Here is an 18307-nt window from a genome sequence, read left to right as displayed (position 1 = left end):
TTTTTTTTTTTTTTGAGACGGAGTCTCACCCTGTCGCTCAGACTGGAGTGCATTGGCGCGATCTCAGCTCACTGTGACCTCCACCTCCCAGGTTCAAGCGAGTCTCCTGCCTCAGCCTCCTGAGTAGCTGGGATTACAGGCACGCACTACCATGCTCGGCTAATTTTTGTATTTTTAGTAGAGACGGGTTTCACCATGTTGGCCAGGCTGGTCTTGAACTCCTGACCTCAGGTGATCTGCCTGCCTTGGCCTCCCAAAGTGCTGGGATTACAGGCATGAGCCACCGCACCCAGCCAGAACCTGCTTTCTAAAAGCACCCTAAACCTCTTTGGTTGCGAATTTATATATTCTCTGCCTTCCAAGGGCTGATCTTTGAGGATATTGCTTGGAACTAAGTTCATACAGTAGATATTTTATTTAAAAAAAAAAAAAAAAAACAGAAAAGAGACCTCCAATAAAAGGTTTCTTTTTTGTCTGGTTTTTTGCCTTTTTTTTTTATTTTGAAATATAATACTTGTCATATAAACTTAGCTCCAAGCAGTATGCTCAAAGACCAGCCCTTCTTAGAATGCAAATAATATATAAATTCATAGCCAGAGAAGTTTAGAGGTGTTTAAAGAAAACCAGGTTCTTACAGGTGTCTTTCTAAAATAACCTTTATCTCTTTTTTACAACAATCAACCAGAGTGTTCACTGGTGAAGGAAGGCATTCCCTGAGACCCTAGGTCTGAGAAGAGGGATGGGTGGTGGAGAGGGGGAGGGAGTTTATTCGCCCTGCAGTTGTGCCTGCACCGCTTACTTTCAAGGGCATATTTGCATCTGTTACTTGTCAAAGTGGCTATCAGAATCAAAGTGGCTATCAGAATCACCTTGGACTTCTTGAAGGGTGGGTTCACAACTGAAAGCACACATTCAAAATTGTTGAAGTAATAAGTAAATCTTCTAGAACCATACCCTTAGTGATAACATTCCACTTCTAGCTCTTAAATATCCACTTCTGTTTCCTGGATAAGATACTCAGTTCAGGAAGGAACCTGGGTTATATTTGTCAGAGCCCGAAATCTGTGATGAACTGTATCAAGTTCTGCCTTTGGGCTGAGGCTAGTTACTGGAGGTCATCCTCTGTTTCTCTTTTTTTTTTTTTTTTTTTTTTTTTAAAAAAAGAGACAGGGTCTTGATGTGTTGCCTAGGCTAGAGTGCAGCGGTGTGATTATAGTCCACTGCAGCCTTGACCTCCTGGGCTCAAGTGAACCTCCCAGGTAGCTGGAAGGTGGAACTAGAGGCATGCGCCACCACAACTGGCTAATTTTTGTGTTTTTCTTATAGAGACGGAGTCTCATGTTGCCTGGGCTGGTCTCGAACTTCTGGACTCACACCATCATCCCACCACGCCCAGCCTATTTTGTTTTTTTAAATACAGTATCTTTTGTATGAACTTAGCTCCAAGCATATGCTCAGAAACCAGCCCTTCCTGGAGTGCAGTAAATATACGAGTTCATAGCCAGAAAGATTTAGAGGTGTTTCAGACAAACCAGGTTCTTACAGGTGTCTTTCTGAAATAACCATTTTCTCCTTTTTACAACAAACCCCAGAGTGTTTAAGACTGAAACAATGATCTCAGATAATGTCTTTGAGGGCCCTCACCCAGGGATTTACAGACTCCTCTGGGGAGGAGGGAAAATGTAATGTGAAGAGCCAGAGTGCAACCGATCTGACTTTGATCCTCTTTGGTCCACACTGGCTGTGTCACCTTGGGCAAGGAATAGAGCCTCTGAGTCTCCCTTTCTTATTTCTGCTGCCTTAGGATTAGTTAGTGGGGGTTCAGTGAGACAATGTGATAAAGTGTGGGTGTATAGTACAGTCTCTGGTGTAAGTAAGTGCTCTATAGTAATGTCAGCTACCGAGGCTGGGTATGGTGGCTCATGCCGGTAATCCCAGCACTTTGGGAAGCTGAGGTGGGAGGATTGCTTGAGGCCAAGAGTTCAAGACCAGCCCAGTCAACATGGTGAAACCCTGTCTCTACCAAAAATAAAAAAAAATTAGCCAGGCATGGTGGCATATGCTTGTAGTCCTAGCTACTCGGGAGGCTGAGGTGGGAGGATCATTTGAGCCCAGTGAGGTGGAGGCTGCAGTGAGCTGAGATTGCGTGACTGCACTCCAGCCTGGGCAAAAGAGCGAGACCCCATCTCAAAAAAAAAATTTTTTTCTTTTTTTTAATGTTAGCTACTGTGATGAAGTCTCTTTTTGAAAACTAGTTCTGTACAGGTTGCCGTAATTCTTTCTACTTTTTGTGTGTAAACAAAGTCATTGTTTCTTTCAGGGACTGATTCATGTAGAGAGGGGCTGGGGAAACCAGATGGGGCAGGTGGGCGGCAGAGTAAGGGATTTCCTTTATGCCCCAAAACACATTTTTTCCCCTTGAATAAATAATGTATGTGGATCATAAATAGAAAAATTCAGAGAGGCACAAATCTAAAAATTATGTGTGTGTGATGTATAAGAAAAAGAGAGCAGCTGTAGAAGGGCTTGGTGGCTGATAGGCGTTAGCTTGCATGTGAATACAGATATTAACAAGTAGAAATCTCATCCGTATACACAGTGCCTTTGCATCATGCGTTCCCCGCCAAGTCATGTCGGTTCCATAGTTTCTGGTAAACTCTGGGCTGAGAAGAGACACGGGCTGGTAGCCCCTTCTGTTTTTGGGGGCCAAGATAATGGGGAAAGGATTGCATTTGCAGTGATTTTCTTATACGTCGTCTTCAAGTCACAGCTACTTCTTTGCCTGAGGATGTAAGAATGGAGGATTGGAAAGATGGTTGCTCTAGATGACTCTTCATGCATCCATCCAACCATCCAAGTGTGCAGCTACAAAATTTATTGAACATCTGCTATTTGCCAGTCACTGTTTTAGGTACTAAGGATACACTGTGAACAAGACAGACACAGTCCCTGCCTTCATTGACTTCTGTTCTGCTTAGGACAAATCCAAGACAGCCCCTATTCTGTGCATACAGACCACCTTTGACTGCACCATAGGCTGGTGCAATTCTGCACAGTGTCATTGGTTTTATAGTTATCACAAGGCCTGAATTGTCTGAAATGACATTCAGCACCTGAACTCTTTGACACCTTGGCACCTCCATAAATCTAGAAATTTCTCTTAGTTGTGGTGCGTAGGAAACCTTGAGGGACAACCCAGGAGTAACTGTGAGAAAAAGGATGTCCCAGGGAGTAAACAGATCTCACAGCTCAGAACTGTAGGGACAGGAAGGTGGAAGGGGTGGGAGCTGGAACAAGTCTCCAAGCAGTGAGCTTCCCCAAAGTGCACCAGCGTTTTCAAGCTATGCCTGCATAGACGGGAGCAGGTCGAACAGAAATATGGTCAAAACTAGCTCCCGCCAAGGACAGACAGGATGTCATTTTGCACCACAGCAAGTGGGGGAAAACAGCTCTCAAGCCTGACTGTGAAACGCCCCTGCAAACCACCTCCTCCTCCCACTCCCTCACTGCTGCCTGCCATGGCTACCTCTAACCCAGCAAAGCAAAACTACAAAACATCTCTCTTCTCTCTTACACCAGCCCGAAAATACCTAATGAGGCTCTCATAATTTGCCAGAACCCACATCTACTAGAGAAGCCAGCCCTTTTGTCTTAATTAGGATCCCCTTGGTTCGCCCACTTGACGGTGGGCTTCATTGAGGCTGTGCCTGTCTTGTTCATTGTTGCATCCTCAGCAGGTAGAATGGTGCCTGGCACCTGGGAGGTGCTCAGTAAATATTTGTTTATGCATAAATGAATCTGAGACCCACTGGCCTCTGGGAAGAGCATACGAGAGGGGGACAACAGCATGAGGACCATATGTTTGCCACCTTGCTGAAGGAATTTCAGCCAACATAATAAGACATGAAAATGGCATTCGAGGTGTATTAGACAGAGAAGGGGACGTTAATGTTTGCAGGAGACTTGGTCTGCCTCAGTGATGTCAGTCAGCAGTGATTGTGATTCCCCAGGGGACACTCGGCAGCATCTGGAGACATTTTAGTTTAAACTTCCCCAGTGATCTGTGATGTACAGGAGACATTTTCGGTTGTCACACTGAGGGAGGAGGCTGCATGTCACTGGCATCTGTTGGGTGACACCTACAATGCACAGGACAACCACAACAAATAATTCAGGCCCAAATGTTGCTGGTGCTGAGGGTGAGGTCCTAGTGTTAGTAACAGGAGGAAAACCCAGCAGTCTCGAGGAGAGACCTCTTCCCAGGGCAGCCCAGGGGCCATCAGGAGGGTTCATCTCATGCATTAGAGGCCTTGGGAAGAATGAGGCTTCCTTTCCTCCAGCAAAGCAAGCAAATCCTTTAAAAGCTACATCTCCAAGGGCTGCTCTGGGCTCATAGCAAGCAACATCAGAGCCCAGAGGCAAGGCTGTGCCACTCAGCTGCTCTCTGGGGTCACAAAGGCTTCACTTGGCTTCTAAGAGCTGATGAGGCCTCTCGCAAGGGACCCTGTGTGCATGGGCTGACCCTGAAACTTCCCAGCCTCTCTTCTTCTCAGAGCACCCTCAGGTGTCCTCTCGGGGGTTACCCCTCATTGATACCATGTCTCCTCGTGTTTTTGTCCAGACTCCAATTCCAGGGTTTCAGAACCGCATCGCAGCATCTTTCCTGAAATGCACTCAGACTCAGCTAGCAAAGACATGCCTGGCCGCATCCTGCTGGATATAGACAATGACACCGAGAGCACTGCCCTGTGAAGAAAGCCCTCTCCCAGCCCTCCACCCCTTCCACCCTGGTGAGTGGAGCAGGGGCAGGCGAACCTCTTCCTTTGCAGACCAAACAGTGAAAAGCTTTCAGTGGAGGACAAAGGAGGGCCTCACTGTGCGGGACCTGGCCTTCTGCACGGCCCAAGGAGAACCTGGAGGCCACCACTAAAGCTGAATGACCTGTGTCTTGAAGAAGTTGGCTTTCTTTACGTGGGAAGGAAATCATGCCAAAAAAATCCAAAACAAAGAAATACCTGGAGTGGAGAGAGTATTCCTGCTGAAACGCGCATAGGAAGCTTTTGTCCCTCTGTTAATGTGGGCAGCACCTACAGCAACTTGGAGTGAGTAAGAAGCAGTGCGTTAACTATCTATTTAATAAAATGCGCTCGTTATGCAAGCCGCCTACTCTCTGCTACCTGGACGTTCATTCTTATGTATTAGGAGGGAGGCCGCTCTCCTTCAGACTTGCTGCAGAATCATTTTGTATCATGTACGGTCTGTGTCTCCCCAGTCCCCTCAGAACCATGCCCATGGATGGTGACTGCTGGCTCTGTCACCTCGTCAAACTGGATGTGACCCATGCCGCCTTGTTGGATTGTCGGAATCTAGGCAGAAATGTACTGTTCTTTTTTTTTTTTTTTTTAAACAATGTAATTGCTACTTGATAAGGACCGAACATTATTCTAGTTTCATGTTTAATTTGAATTAAATATATTCTGTGGTTTATATGAAAACTTCATAATTCTCGGAGACAAATTGTGGAGTGTGTGTGTGTGTGTGTATGAGTGTGTGTGTGTTGCCACTCAACCAGATAGAATTGTGGCTGGGACATCTTGGGGGAGAGGGTCTAATTGTAGCTGTAGGAGTTTGAAGAAACAGAGAGCAAGGTTGCAGCAGTGAAAAAGGCCATCAGGTGCCCCAGAGACCTCCTAGCCTGGCCATCCTCAGTGCAGGTTCTGGTCAAGGCTGCACCCTTGGTCCTTCCAGTGCTGGCATCCCTTTCTTTCCATCTAGAGATACTCAGACTCCCAGGGGCAGCTCACAGGAGCTCAGCCCCACCGGATTGGTGCGTTTGTCAGCAGTTGTGAATTGCCGTAAAGAGCCCCTTTTCCAATGGCTGGTGCTTTCATGCCCTATCCAAGGCGTGAAAATTATCCCGTCTCTCCCAGGATTGAAGTACTAGGGAAGAACCGATGGGGAATTGGAGCAAAGCGAGACTGAGGCTCTGGACAGCTGGTCTCACGATAGCATGACCCCTTGGTCCAGATAAGGCCGTTTTCTCTTGGGAACAGAGTGGGACACGCTGCCAGAGTTGGCTGCCCTGAGTTGAGTTTGCTAGGTGTGTCAGTGTCTAAGTCACTGCTTAGAAGACACTGGGCCTCTTTCCACTACGAACTGACTTAAGCCTGATTTAAAAAGGGGAACCACAGTTTCCTTTTGTTGTTTTTTTGAAACAGATCTCACTCCATGGCCCAGGCTGGAGTGCAGTGGCACAATCATAACTCACTGCAGCCTCCAAACTCCTAGGCTCAAATGATCCTCCCAACTCAGCCTCCCAAGTAGCTGAGACTACAGGTGCATGGCAATACACCCAACTAATTTTTAAATAATTTTTTTTCTAGAGACAGGGATCTTGCTGTGTTGCCCAGGCTGGTCTTACAATTCTGGCTTCAAGCAATCCTCCCACTTCAGCCTCTGAAAGTGCTGGGATTACAGGCGTGAGCCACCATGCCCAGCCCACATTTTCATCTTTACTCAGTTTCCTATGCCCTCAAAGTACTCCCTATACTTATTAATTACCTTGAAAATATGCTCCTGTAAGCCCATTTGCTCCCATATCTTGAATTTTCATTGGCTTAAGGCTCACTCTTCCCCTGTGCCACCTGTGTATTGTTAATTTTGTATACCCTCCTTTAGCCACAGAACAAACCCTGCAGAGAAAGAATCCTCTGTGTAGGCTGATGCTCCATGTTGAGCACCTTCTCCAGGAGCCTGGCTGTCCACGGTCAGGTGTCTCCATGGAGCCTCAGAGATGCTCCCATGGTGATGCCTGAGCTTGTCCTCCAGAGGAAGCAGGGACGTGGGTGCTTGTCAAGGAGATGCTGTTGGCACCTGGGGATGAGGAACATCCATGCTGACATCCTGCCCAGAATGTGGCATGTGTTCATCATTGCTGATTCTGAAATACAGCAAACCATACCTCATTATTTTAAGAGCCTCATTCAGTTTTTACTCTCCTATTGTTCGCAGCAATCTTCCTACCCTGACAGCTGCAAACTTCAAAACAATGAAAGTCATTTGACTCTGTGTATGTGTCAAAGGTAAAGACCACACTTTGGGAGGCCGAGGCGGGCAGATCACTTGATGTCAGGAGTTCGAGACCAGCCTGGTCAACATGGTGAGACCCCATGTCTACCAAAGATACAAAAAATTAACTTGGCATTGTGGCGGGTGCCAGTAATCCTAGCTACTTAGGAGGCTGAGACAGGAGAATCACTTGAAACTGGGAGACAGAGACTACAGTGAGCCCAGATCAAGCCAGTGCACTCCAGCCTGGGCAACAAAGTGAGACTCTGTCTCAACAACAAAAAAAAAACAAAAAAAACAAAAAACAGAACTGTCTGGGGTGGGATACATGGCTCAGCATCCCACCGGCAGGGCCAGGAGAGGCACCTGGATCCTCTTTCTTTCCCGTTCCTGTGGCCTGGGATTCCTTCTGCTGGAGGCGTTGTACTATGTTGGCACTGCACATTAGGTACAACCATTTCCAGCCTGCCCACCATCAAGAGAGGTAGAGAATCTGAACCCATAGTGGCTATTTCTGGCTGTCCAGAAGGGCACTGGCCATCTGCCCTTCAGATTATTTCCTTCCCTTCTCTACACAGTAGTTTCTCATAGAAAGTTCTAGGCCCTTGCGCTCAGACTTCCTGTCCCTGCTCCCCCACCTGCACCAAACCTCCTTGGTTAGGCACTGGTTCTTCTCACTACACCCTGCGGTTTAGCACTCACCTAGCATTCTGGAAGGAGCTTGCCCTGCACCCAGCACTGTGGAGACTGCAGAGGCTCAGAGTAGACCCCTGGCTGCCTTGGTTTTGCCAGGTTCCACCCTGTGGTCATTCCAAGAGTTCAGATGCGCTGGGCGTGGTGGCTCATGCCCGTAATCCCAGCACTTTGGGAGGTTGAGGTGGGCGGATCACGGGGTCAGGAGTTTGAGACCAGCCTGGCCAACATGGCAAAACCCCATCTCCTAAAAAAAAAAAATTATATATTTATATATTTATATGTGTGTGTGTGTGTGTGTGTGTGTGTTTATACACACACACACACAAAAAAAATTAGGCGCAGCGGCTCATGCCTGTAATCCCAGGACTTTGGGAGACTGAGGTGGGTGGATCACTTGAGGTCAGGAGTTTGAGACCAGCCTGGCCTACATGGTGAAACCCCGTCTCTACTAAAAAAAAAAAAAAAAACACAAAAAATTAGCCATGTGTGGTGACGCATGCCTGTAGTCCCAGCTACTCAGGAGTCTGAGGCAAGAGAATTGCTTGAACCTGGGAGGCAGAGGTTGCAATGAGCCAAGATCATCTACTGAACTCCAGCCTGGGTGACAGAGCGAGACTCTGTCTCAAAAAAAAAAAAAAAAAATCAGATGCCTTTGGAGTGACCCCATCCCTGGACCATTGTGATGGCCCTGGTTCTCTGGGAGCTCCGTGGATTGACTCCCGTTACTCTGTTGGGGCTGCAGTTCTCAGTGCTCTCCCAAGCCCAGTGAGTCCCACAAGTGCTCCTATTTGAAGGTCTTAAGACAAACCCTCCTGGTTTCTCCCTGAGGTCTCCTCCCACCATTTCCCCACCATATTCCAGCGCCTCTGGCCTCTGGGACCTACAGTCTCAGGGTTTTGCATCAGACTGGGCAGCAAGCACCTCACTCATAGGGATGCTTCTCAGCCAAGGGCTTGCACTTTCCTCGTATCTCATCGGTGGAGCTAGAGAGGAGGAGATGTGCTGGTCTGGGGAAGCCACAGGCTCTGGTGCAGCCAGAAGACAAAAAGTGACCAAGACCACTTGAGCTGCCAGCTAAGGGAGGGAAGCAAGTCAAGGATCCTCTTAGTTTCCCTCCTGCCCACAGTAGGCTGCACACGTGGCCAGCCCCACCCTGTCCCGCATGGGTTCGCTCAGGTGTGGGCCCTGAGTCTCTTCTCCAGCAGGCAGGACCCCTGTCTCCCAACATGGAGCTGTGGCTGCCTTCCTGCCGCCACTGTGGATTCTGTGGAGTAGAGAAAACCTGCCTGCAGAGGGAGAAGTCAGCAGATGTGTGGAGAGGCAGAGACAAAAGGTAAGAGGGAGAGAGTGCAGGGCTTGGTTTTTAAAACCCTCCCAGCTCCCGGTTTGTGTCCCTGAAGCCATTCTGCATTTCTTGCTTTTGTATGCTCACAATAAAGTGCTTGATTGTTTTTGGCACAAACGTTCCTCTTTGGGTTTGTTTCTCTTACTGGCAACCAAATTACTTCTACTCGATACCCTCCAAAGGAGGTACATGGCTGTGTAGACCCCACACAGCTGTGCAGGCAACTGTCCTCCACCCACACCCTTTCCAGCCAACCGCTCCTTTACATCCACACATGAGTTCACATACCATGCCCCTCATGTCAGTTATCCAGTGCAGCATGACAGATGACCACATACTTAGCAGCTTATGACAACACGTTCATTTTCTCATAGCTCCTGTGGATCAGGAGTCCAGGCATAGCTTCTCTGGGTCCTCTGTCCAGGATCTTCATCTGCTGCAGTCAAGGCAGCAGCCAGGGCTGGGGTCTCATCTGGAGGCTGGGCTGGGGAAGGATCCACTTCCCAGGAAGTAGGGATGATTGAGGGTCACCTTAGGGTCTATCCTTCACACACAAAACATCATCACAAATGACATGTGGGGAGGGGGATATTTGATACAAGGAAGAACCTCCCCCAACCTAACAAAAAACATCAGGGTTCTGTTTTCACTCTTTCTACTTGTATTTGAATTTGGGGTTTTTTGTTGTCATTCTGTTTGTTTAAGATGGAGTCTTGCTCTGTCACCCAAGCTGGAGTGCAGTGACATGATCTCAGCTCACTGCTACCCCCACCTCCCAGGTTCAAGCCATTCTCCTGCCTCAGCCTCCCAAGTAGCTGGGACTACAGGCACCCACCACCATGCCAGGCTAATTTTTGTATTTTTAGTAGAGATGAGGTTTTGATCTGTTGGCCAAGCTGGTCTTGAACTCCTGACCTCAGGTGATCCACTCACCTCAGCCTACTGAAGTGCTGGGATTCCAGATGTGAGCCACTGCACCTGGCCTGAACTCAGTTTCTATGCACATCTGTAAATTGTATTTGCACTTCACTGGTTTTTTAAATTGATAAAAGTTATGGTATACAACATGTTTTTGTATATGTATACATTGCGAAATGGTTAAATCTAGCTAATTAACATATCCATCACCTCCATTATCATTTATTTTTTGTGGTGAGAACATTTAAAATCTGTCAGCTGGCTGGGCACAGCAGCTCACGCCTGTAATCCCAGCACTTTGAGATGTTGAGGTAGGTGGATTGCATGAAGCCAGGAGTTTGGGATCAGCCAGGGCAACATAATAAAACCCCATCTACAAAAAAAATTAAAATTAGCCAGGTGTGGTGGCCAAATGCCTGTAGTTCCAGCTACTCAAGAGGCTGAGGCAGGAGTTCAAGGCTCCAGTGAGCCATGATCATGCCAATGCACTCCAGCCTGGGTGACAAAGTGCAAGACCCTGTCTGTAAAAAACAAAAATAAATAAATAAAAAGCCAGATGTGGGGGCTTACACCTGTAATCCCACCACTTTGGGAGGCCGAGGCAGGTGGATCACATGAGCCCAGGAGTTGGAGACCAGCCTGGGCAATATGGCAAAATGCCCTCTCCAAAAAATACAACAACAACAACAACAACAAAAACTTGCCAGGCGTGGTGGTGCATACCTGTAGTCCCAGCTACCCAGGAGGCTGAGGTGGGAGGATCACCTGAGCCTGGGAGTTCGAGAATGCATTGAGCCATGATCGCATCCTGCGTTCCAGCCTGGACAACAGAGTGAGATCCTGTCTCAAAAAAAAAAAAAAAAAGAAAATGGAATGGAATGCAAAGGATTGCAGAGTTCATCCTGAGAGTGGGAAGGTCTCTGAGTCTCTGAAGGATTCCAAGCAGAGTATTGGCTTGATCCGAGTTGCCCACCCTGCCAGTGGCTGGAGAATGGGAAAGACTGGATGTGAGAAGGCCAGTCAGGAGTCCGGGCAGAGATGGGGGTGGCCTGAGCTATCATAGTGACAGCTCAGTGTGTCTCCGCTGAAACACACTGTTGACCCCAGCCAGAGGCAACAGAGGTCTCTGTGAGGGACAGGCTTGGACAGGGAGCTCAGAACTGTAGTGGAAACCTCCCATGCCGTCCACTCCCCTCCTTTGGGCCTTGGAGGCAGAAGCTCAGCCTCCCTGGTGAATACTCCTTCTTGAGCCCACTTGCTCCAGAACCATCCCAAGCTCCTGCCTGGAGCCATGTTAGCAGCCAGTTCCCCGCCCATACCCCTTCCCAGGAGGGCTGGGGGTGCCCTTTGTCCAACCTACCACTGCTATTTGGATTCGTGTAGAGAGCTGGGCCTATGAGCAGAGCTGAAGCTGGGCCAATACATTTGCCTGTGCACCAGGCCAGTCCCAGCTGTTGGCATCAAGTAGGAACCAGAAAGACATCACTGGAGGATGTGGGCGGGCAGTTCCTCAGCCCCAGGGGATACTGTTTATTTTCCTCTGGTCTGGAAATTGGGGTCCCTCGAGAGACTCCTCTGCTTTCCAGCTCTGCCAGGCCAGGAAGGGGCTCTAGTCCACCCCACCACCCCACCTTATCCCAGACCTGGATGATTCATGGCCCTGAGCTACTCCAGAGATGGTCTCAGGGCTCACTCCGTTGGCCCTGTCCTGCTCTTAGCTCTGCACGTGGCACACACAGCCCTGATGGGTCATTCCATCAGACTCCAAATGGGCCCAAAGCGGGGAAGCTGAGGAGGCTGGCTCTACCCAGAACAGGAGGCCGCTGCTCTGCAGGTCAAAGCCTTACTGGCTTTTGGGGGGGAGGTGCATTGAGATGCACATCCACCTGGCTGCTTCTTTTTAGGGAAGCATCATCGTGGGGAATTAAGCAAAGAAACACAGTCTAAGGCTGGGTGCATGGCTTACGCCTGTAATCCCAGCACTTTGGAAGGCCAAGGCAGGAGGATTGCTTGAGCCCAGGAGGTTAAGACCAGCTCAGGCAACATAGGAGAGACCCGCCCCCCGTGTCTCTGCAAAGAAATTTTAAAAATTAGCCAGGCATGGTGGTGCATGGCATGTCTGTAGTCCCAGCTACTCAGGAGGCTGAGGTGGGAGGATCACATGAGCCCAGGAAGTCAAGACTGCAGTGAGCTGTCAGGGCGCCACTACACTCCAGCCTGGGTGACAGAGTGAGACCCTGTCTCAAAAACAAGAGTCTAAGCCAGAACTTGAGAAATACACACAATTCCCTGATTTTCTTATAGCACAAGATTTCAGAGTACCAACTCGAGTCTATTTCCAAGAAATATCTAGGAGGAAGTATCACAGTGAGAAAACTCTTGGGGACCTTCACCCAAAGCCAGCCACAGTGGAAGGCAAGAGATAGAATGCAGCTCCCATTCTTTGCACTGTGAAGGTGAGCTGAGCAAGTTCAAATGCTAAATACCCAGCCCCGGAGATGTGGCTGCTGTCAGCCTGGGAGGTCCTGTGAGTCCCTTTGCTTCTTTATCCCTTTGAATCTGGGTATTGATGTTGCACAATGGATAAGAAGAATGAATAACTAGTCTTTTGCGAAAGGAAGCTTTTACGTGTCTCTCCTCTTTCCATCTTCTAACCTTCATTATTTTCAAGAAGAAAAGAGACTGGGCATGGTGGCTCATGCCTGTAATCCTAGTACTTTGGGAGGCTGAGGTGGGGGGTGGATCACTTGAGGCCAGGAGTTCAGGACCAGCCTGGGCAACATACACAACATCTCTTAAAAAAAAGAAAAAATTAGCCAGCCATGGTAGTGTGTGCCTGTAGTCCTAGAAACTTGGGAGGCTGAGGAGGGAGGATCACTTGAGCCCAGGGGCTTGAGGTTTGAGGTTGCAGTGAGCTATGACCACGCCACTGCACTCCAGCCTGGGTGACAGAGCGAGACACTCTGTCAAAAAAAGAAAAAAGAAAAGAGCTAAGTGTCATGTTGAAAATGGTCTATAAACACTTGGAAGCCTTGTGGTAAACAAACAAAAGCTTTATTATTTTTTCTTTCATTAAAAAAAATGGAGCATTGAAGAGAAACAGAGTTTGGACCCCTGGGTTCACCCCACACTAAGCAAAGTAGCCCCAGATAAAGATGGCGCAGCTCACGCAGAAAATGAGGTTGACGTCCAGGAGGGTCTTCACCAAGGGATTTTCTTCCAGGGAAATTATGACGGCTTCTGCTCTGGCCGGGAGCTCTTCCTTGCCCTTCTCCTGTATTCCGCAGAGCCACAGGATGGCCTTCACCACTTTGGACTGCTTCGGGGTCATGTCACCTAGAAAGAACCCAGCAAAGGAAGACCATAGAGGTGCTATGTATCTCCCAGAGAGGCGAGACGGGGACACTCACCAGGTGTTTTCAAGTGCTGGGATTACAGGCGTGAACCACCATCCACCATGCCCGACTGAAATCTCCCTTTTTTTTTTTTTTTTTTTTTTTTTTGAGACAGAGTCTCACTCTGTCATCCAGGCTAGAGTGCAGTAGCGCGATCTCGGCTCAGTGCAACCTCCACCTCCCAGGTTCAAGTGATTCTCCTGCCTCAGCCTCCGAAGTAGCTGGGACTACAGGCACGCACTACCATGCCCGGCTAATTTTTATATTTTTAGTAGAGACAGGGTTTCACCATGTTGGCCAGGCTGGTCTTGAACTCCTGATTTCAAGTGATCTACTGCCTCAGCCTCCCAAAGTGCTGGGATTACAGGCTTGAGCCACTGCGCCCAGCCGAAATCTCTCAATTTTTAAATGTTAACTCACATTTTATTGAAACTGTAGGTGGGCTAAGCCAAAATATGTCTGCAAGCCGCCAATTTAGAAGCACTAACTGAGAGAAGGCAAGTCGTGTTCCTGCCTATCCATGTGCAGAGAATAACGATGAAATGAACCAACCGTGTCTTCGTAGGCACTCAACAAGTGTTTGTTTGCTGTTAGTGCCCGTAGGAAGCTTGTTGAAAGTTACTAAAAACTCCTTTCCCATGGCCGGAGTGTGGGGACGGATCAGACACTGGAGCCAGAGGATGCTAAAACTCCAAGTCTGCCCACTTTCTTGGCTTGTGATTTGATAGGAAAAAAAAATAATAATCAATCCCCTTAACACGTACTGCTTCTTGCTGTAACTGAGGAGAGAGGCTACTCACAGCTGTGGGTTTTAGACATGTTTTCTTGAACCATCTCGAACTGGACGCTGCTGCTGCTGCTGCTGGCCTCTGGCATCCCGTTCTGAGAGAGGGTAAGAGACAAGGGAGCTGCTGGTGGCGCTTGTTCCTTCTGGACCACGGGGTCATGACGAGTAAACCAGGTCAGGTGGCTGACCTAAGGAGCAGGGATGAATGATGAGATTTGTGGTGGAGGTGGGGCTGGGGTTGTCCATCCTTTTCTCACACTCCCCAACCAACCCCACGCTCAGCCTTTGTGTCTGAATCTGCTCCCAGCCCCACCCTCCCACCCCATCCTCCAACAAGCATCACGTCCCTGCACTCTTCAACATCAGCGCACAATTCCCCTGCTCATTCCCATGTCTTTCTCCAATAAACCCCATCCTCCTGTTGCTGGGATGTGATTATCCTTCATTCTAATCCTCAGAGCTTAACCCTCACCCTAGAGTATTGCAGGACCCCAGAATTGGTCATTTCAGCTCATCCATTTCTCTGGCCACAGGGATTGAATTGGTTCACGGATGAGCATGTGTCCTGAGCTGACTCCATCAATGGAAATCTAGAAATTCTCTAGAAATTCTGGGACAGAAATATTTATGCTTATTTTTACCTTTTTTTTTTTTTTTTTTTTTTTAAAGACAGGCTCTTGTTCTGTCACCCAGGTGGGAGTGCAGTGGCATGGTCATAGCTCACTGCAGCCTTAAACTCCTGGGCTGAAGCAATCCTCCTGCCTCAGCCTCCCTAGCAGCTGGGATTACAGGCATGAGCCATCACGCCCTGCTAATTTTTTCTTTTCCTTTTTTTTTTTTTTTTTTTGTGAGACAGGGTCTTGCTCTGTCACCCAGGCTGGAAGTGCAGTGGCGTGGTCATAGCTCACTGCACCGTCAAAACTCCTGGCCTCTGGCAGTCCTCCCACCTCAGCCTCTCTGGTAACTGAGATTACAGGCATCAGCCATCACACCCTGCTAATTTTTTCATTTTTTTAAGAGATGGGATCTCACTATATTGCCCAGGTTGGTCTCAAACTCCTGGCCTCAAGTGATCCTCCCATCTCAGCTTCCCAAAGTGCTGGGATTACAGGCATGAGCCACCACACCCCAGCCTTATGTTTACTTAATGACAGTAAAAGAGGATGTATCTCTAGAAGGTACTGGGCTCCATATGGGACCTAAGAATTGAAGCGGAAGTGCAGATGGATTCTGATGACCTTTTCAGAGTCCCAAATCATCCTGCCCCTGAACCTCAACCCTGGACTTTTCAGCTTTTTGGACAATCAGTCTCCTTCGCTTAAGTCAGTTTGAGTCAGTTTTCTGTCACTTCCAACAAAATCTCAACAGATCTAGCCATCAACCCAAATGTACCATCTCCTTGGAGGGCGGCTCTGTGAACCAGCTCACGGTGGAGACAGTGATGAGGGTGACCGTGGACAGGATCATGGAGAAGTAGAGGTAGTGAATGCTCTTCACCAGGACCGGGCGCTCATCTGGCTGGTCACATCGAGGCTGCACGTAAATGAAGTCCAGGACCAGCCTAACCAAGCCCAGGAGCAGGCCCGAGATCAGGCCCCAGAAGGCACCCTGCAAAATCAGAGCAAGATTGTCTTAGAGACGCCAAGGGCTCTGGCCTCCAGGAACCTCAAGAAGCCATTTCCAGGACTTGTCTTTCTTGTGGTGGTCACTGCAAGCATGGGTCAGCAATTTGGAAAAGTTCTGCAATACTTAACCATTTATCTTTTTATAATGAATTGATTACTAATAGTTTACTAACTCCCTCTTAATTTAGCTTCCCTGTTCAATAACAAAAAAATGCATCAAGATACTTTTGATGAGAACCTCTCATTGCTTTTTTTTTTTTTTTTTTTTTTTGAGACAGAGTCACTCTGTCACCCAGGCTGGAGTGCAGCGGTGTGGTCTCAGCTCACTGCAACCTCTGCCTCCCAGGTTCCAGTGATTCTCCTGCCTCAGCATCTGAGTAGCTGGGATTACAGGCGCCCACCACCACACCCGGCTAATTTTTGTATTTTGAGTAGAGATGGGCTTTCACCATGTTGGCCAGGCTGGTCTCGAACTCCTGATCTCAAGTGATCCACCCAACTCGGCCTCCCAAAGTGCTGGGATTACAGGTGTGAGCCATCGCAGCAGCCCTCTCATTGCTTTTTTGCAAAGGTCAGATAAACACCCTCCCTGTATCTTCCACCATGGAACTCCCCCTCCCTCTCAACACCCAATTCCAGCCTGTGTCTCCCTCCAACACCCTCCCCTCCCATCCTATCCCAGACCTCAAGGGGCAGCACTTGGTTCTGGCATAGTGGGAGCCGTCCAGAGCTACCTTTTCATTGGTCCTCTTCCAGAAACATCCCATGATGAAGACCACCGCCACAGGCGGCTGCAGGTAGGAACTGATGGACTGGATGTAGATGAAGAGCTGGCCGCCCTGGCTGGCCTGGACCACAGGGATCCAGAGGATGGAGACCAGGACCAGCAGCAGCACAAACACCCTGGTGCCGGCGGCGAGAGGCACAAATTAGCATCATCTTTCCCTGAACATTACTCCTCTTTCCCTCTCTCTCTCTTTTTTAATAGACAGGGTCTTGTTCTGTTGCCAAGGCCCGGGTGCAGTGGTGAGAGCATAGCTCACTGCAGCCTCCAACTCCTGGGCTCAGGTGATCCTCCTGCCTCAGCATCCTGAATAGCTGGGATTACAGACACATGCCAACACTCCCAGCTTATTTTATTATTTTAATTTTTTTTTTGAGACAGAGTCTTACTCTGTCACCCAGGCTGGAGTGCAGTGCGCCATCTTGGCTCACTGCAAGCTCTGCCTCCTGGGTTCAAATGATTCTCCTGCCTCAGCCTCCTGAGTAGCTGGGATTACAGGCACACGCCGCCACAGCTAATTTTTGTATTTTTAGTAGAGATGAGGTTTCACCATGTTGGCCAGCCTGGTCTTGAACACCTGACCTCAAGTGATCCACCAGCCTTGGCCTCCCAAAGTACTGTGATTACAGGTGTGTAATCACCCAGCTGGGTTATAATTATTTGCTTATTTTCCTCCTTCCCTAGCTCCATGAAGGCAAGAACTGAGCCCTTTCATGGTTATGTGCCCTGTGCCTGGTACACAGTAGGTGCTCGTTCAGCATCTCCTGAATGAATGAATGTCTTGCACATGGAGTCCTAACGCTCTTCAGCCTGGATAGGTTGCTGGCTGAACCTGGACTTTGCCTCTGGGTGGGCTCAGCTCTCTCTTCCCCCTGCCCCAGCCCCAGCCCCAGCCAGTGGGGACTTACCTGCCCACAATCATGAGCTCCTTCTCAGATGCCCGAGGCCGGAGGTGATTCCAGAGGTCCATGGTGAAGATGGTGCTGGCACTGTTAAAGATGGAGGTGAGGGAGGACATGAGAGCCGCCACCATCACAGCCATCATCAGCCCACGGAGCCCTGGGGACGGAAGGGAGGTCATGGGCCTCGGTCCTTTTCTGCCAAAGCAGCCGATCCCAGTGGGCTCAACTGGAGGAGGCAGAACCTCAGGGAGGACAGCGGGGCAGAGCTTCCTGCAGGACTTAGCCTTTCTTGGGGAGCCCAGAGTCTGTTCCTCCCCCCAGCCTTCCTTTCTTGACCCTGCCTTGGATCAGAGCCCATCCGGTGATCTCCTTTCTGGGTGCTCCAGGGGACTTGATTCAGGAGTGAAGGGACATTACCTGTGGGCAGGAGTTCCAGCACGAGTTTGGGATACGCGATGTCAGAACAGCCTGAGGGGTTGCTGCAGATCTTCTGGCAGATCTCTGGATCTGCACAAGCCACTTGATCTACGAAGGAAACACAGGCCCAGAGGTGAGCAGTCAGGCCCCCAGAGCCCCAGGCCCAGGCAGCATGGGGCCGGACACAGGCTTATCATATGGAAGTTTATAGCTCAATGAAATAAAAGAGAGTCTAGAGTTTATAAGCTGTGACCTTGTTACTTACGCTTTCTCAGACAAGTTGCCCTATTTGTAAAACTAGGATAATAACATGACTTTATAGGAAGTGCTGGAAAAACTTCAGCTATTGTTATCATAACCCAGATGAAGC

General features: G+C 48.9%; 2 protein-coding genes across 6 annotated transcripts in view; one reads left to right on the top strand and one right to left on the bottom strand.

Annotated features, from left to right (window-relative positions):
• Nucleotides 1-5495, top strand: part of ARHGAP17 (Rho GTPase activating protein 17) — a 98414-nt gene extending 92919 nt beyond the window's left edge. For 4 of the 5 annotated variants that reach the window (XM_054452993.2, XM_054452995.2, XM_063654089.1 and 1 more), the window contains one exon: nt 4622-5495. In XM_054452993.2, coding sequence (XP_054308968.2) covers nt 4622-4752 — 131 coding nt within the window. In that variant the 3' untranslated portion in view covers nt 4753-5495. The remainder of the gene's footprint in view (nt 1-4621) is intronic. The other variant, XM_054452994.2, reaches the window with a different exon arrangement.
• Nucleotides 5496-13059: 7564 nt separating this feature from the next.
• Nucleotides 13060-18307, bottom strand: part of SLC5A11 (solute carrier family 5 member 11) — a 64617-nt gene continuing 59369 nt past the window's right edge. Inside the window, exons 12-17 of the mRNA XM_054453152.2 lie at nt 17938-18045; nt 17527-17677; nt 16569-16737; nt 15602-15817; nt 14223-14397; nt 13060-13363 (exon numbers count right to left, since the gene is read on the bottom strand). Coding sequence (XP_054309127.1) covers nt 13158-13363; nt 14223-14397; nt 15602-15817; nt 16569-16737; nt 17527-17677; nt 17938-18045 — 1025 coding nt within the window. The 3' untranslated portion in view covers nt 13060-13157. The remainder of the gene's footprint in view (nt 13364-14222; nt 14398-15601; nt 15818-16568; nt 16738-17526; nt 17678-17937; nt 18046-18307) is intronic.

The sequence above is a fragment of the Pongo pygmaeus genome, chromosome 18 (assembly GCF_028885625.2).
Source record: "Pongo pygmaeus isolate AG05252 chromosome 18, NHGRI_mPonPyg2-v2.0_pri, whole genome shotgun sequence".
NCBI classification, from domain to species: domain Eukaryota; kingdom Metazoa; phylum Chordata; class Mammalia; order Primates; family Hominidae; genus Pongo; species Pongo pygmaeus.
This window is presented reverse-complemented; position numbering and strand designations above follow the sequence as displayed.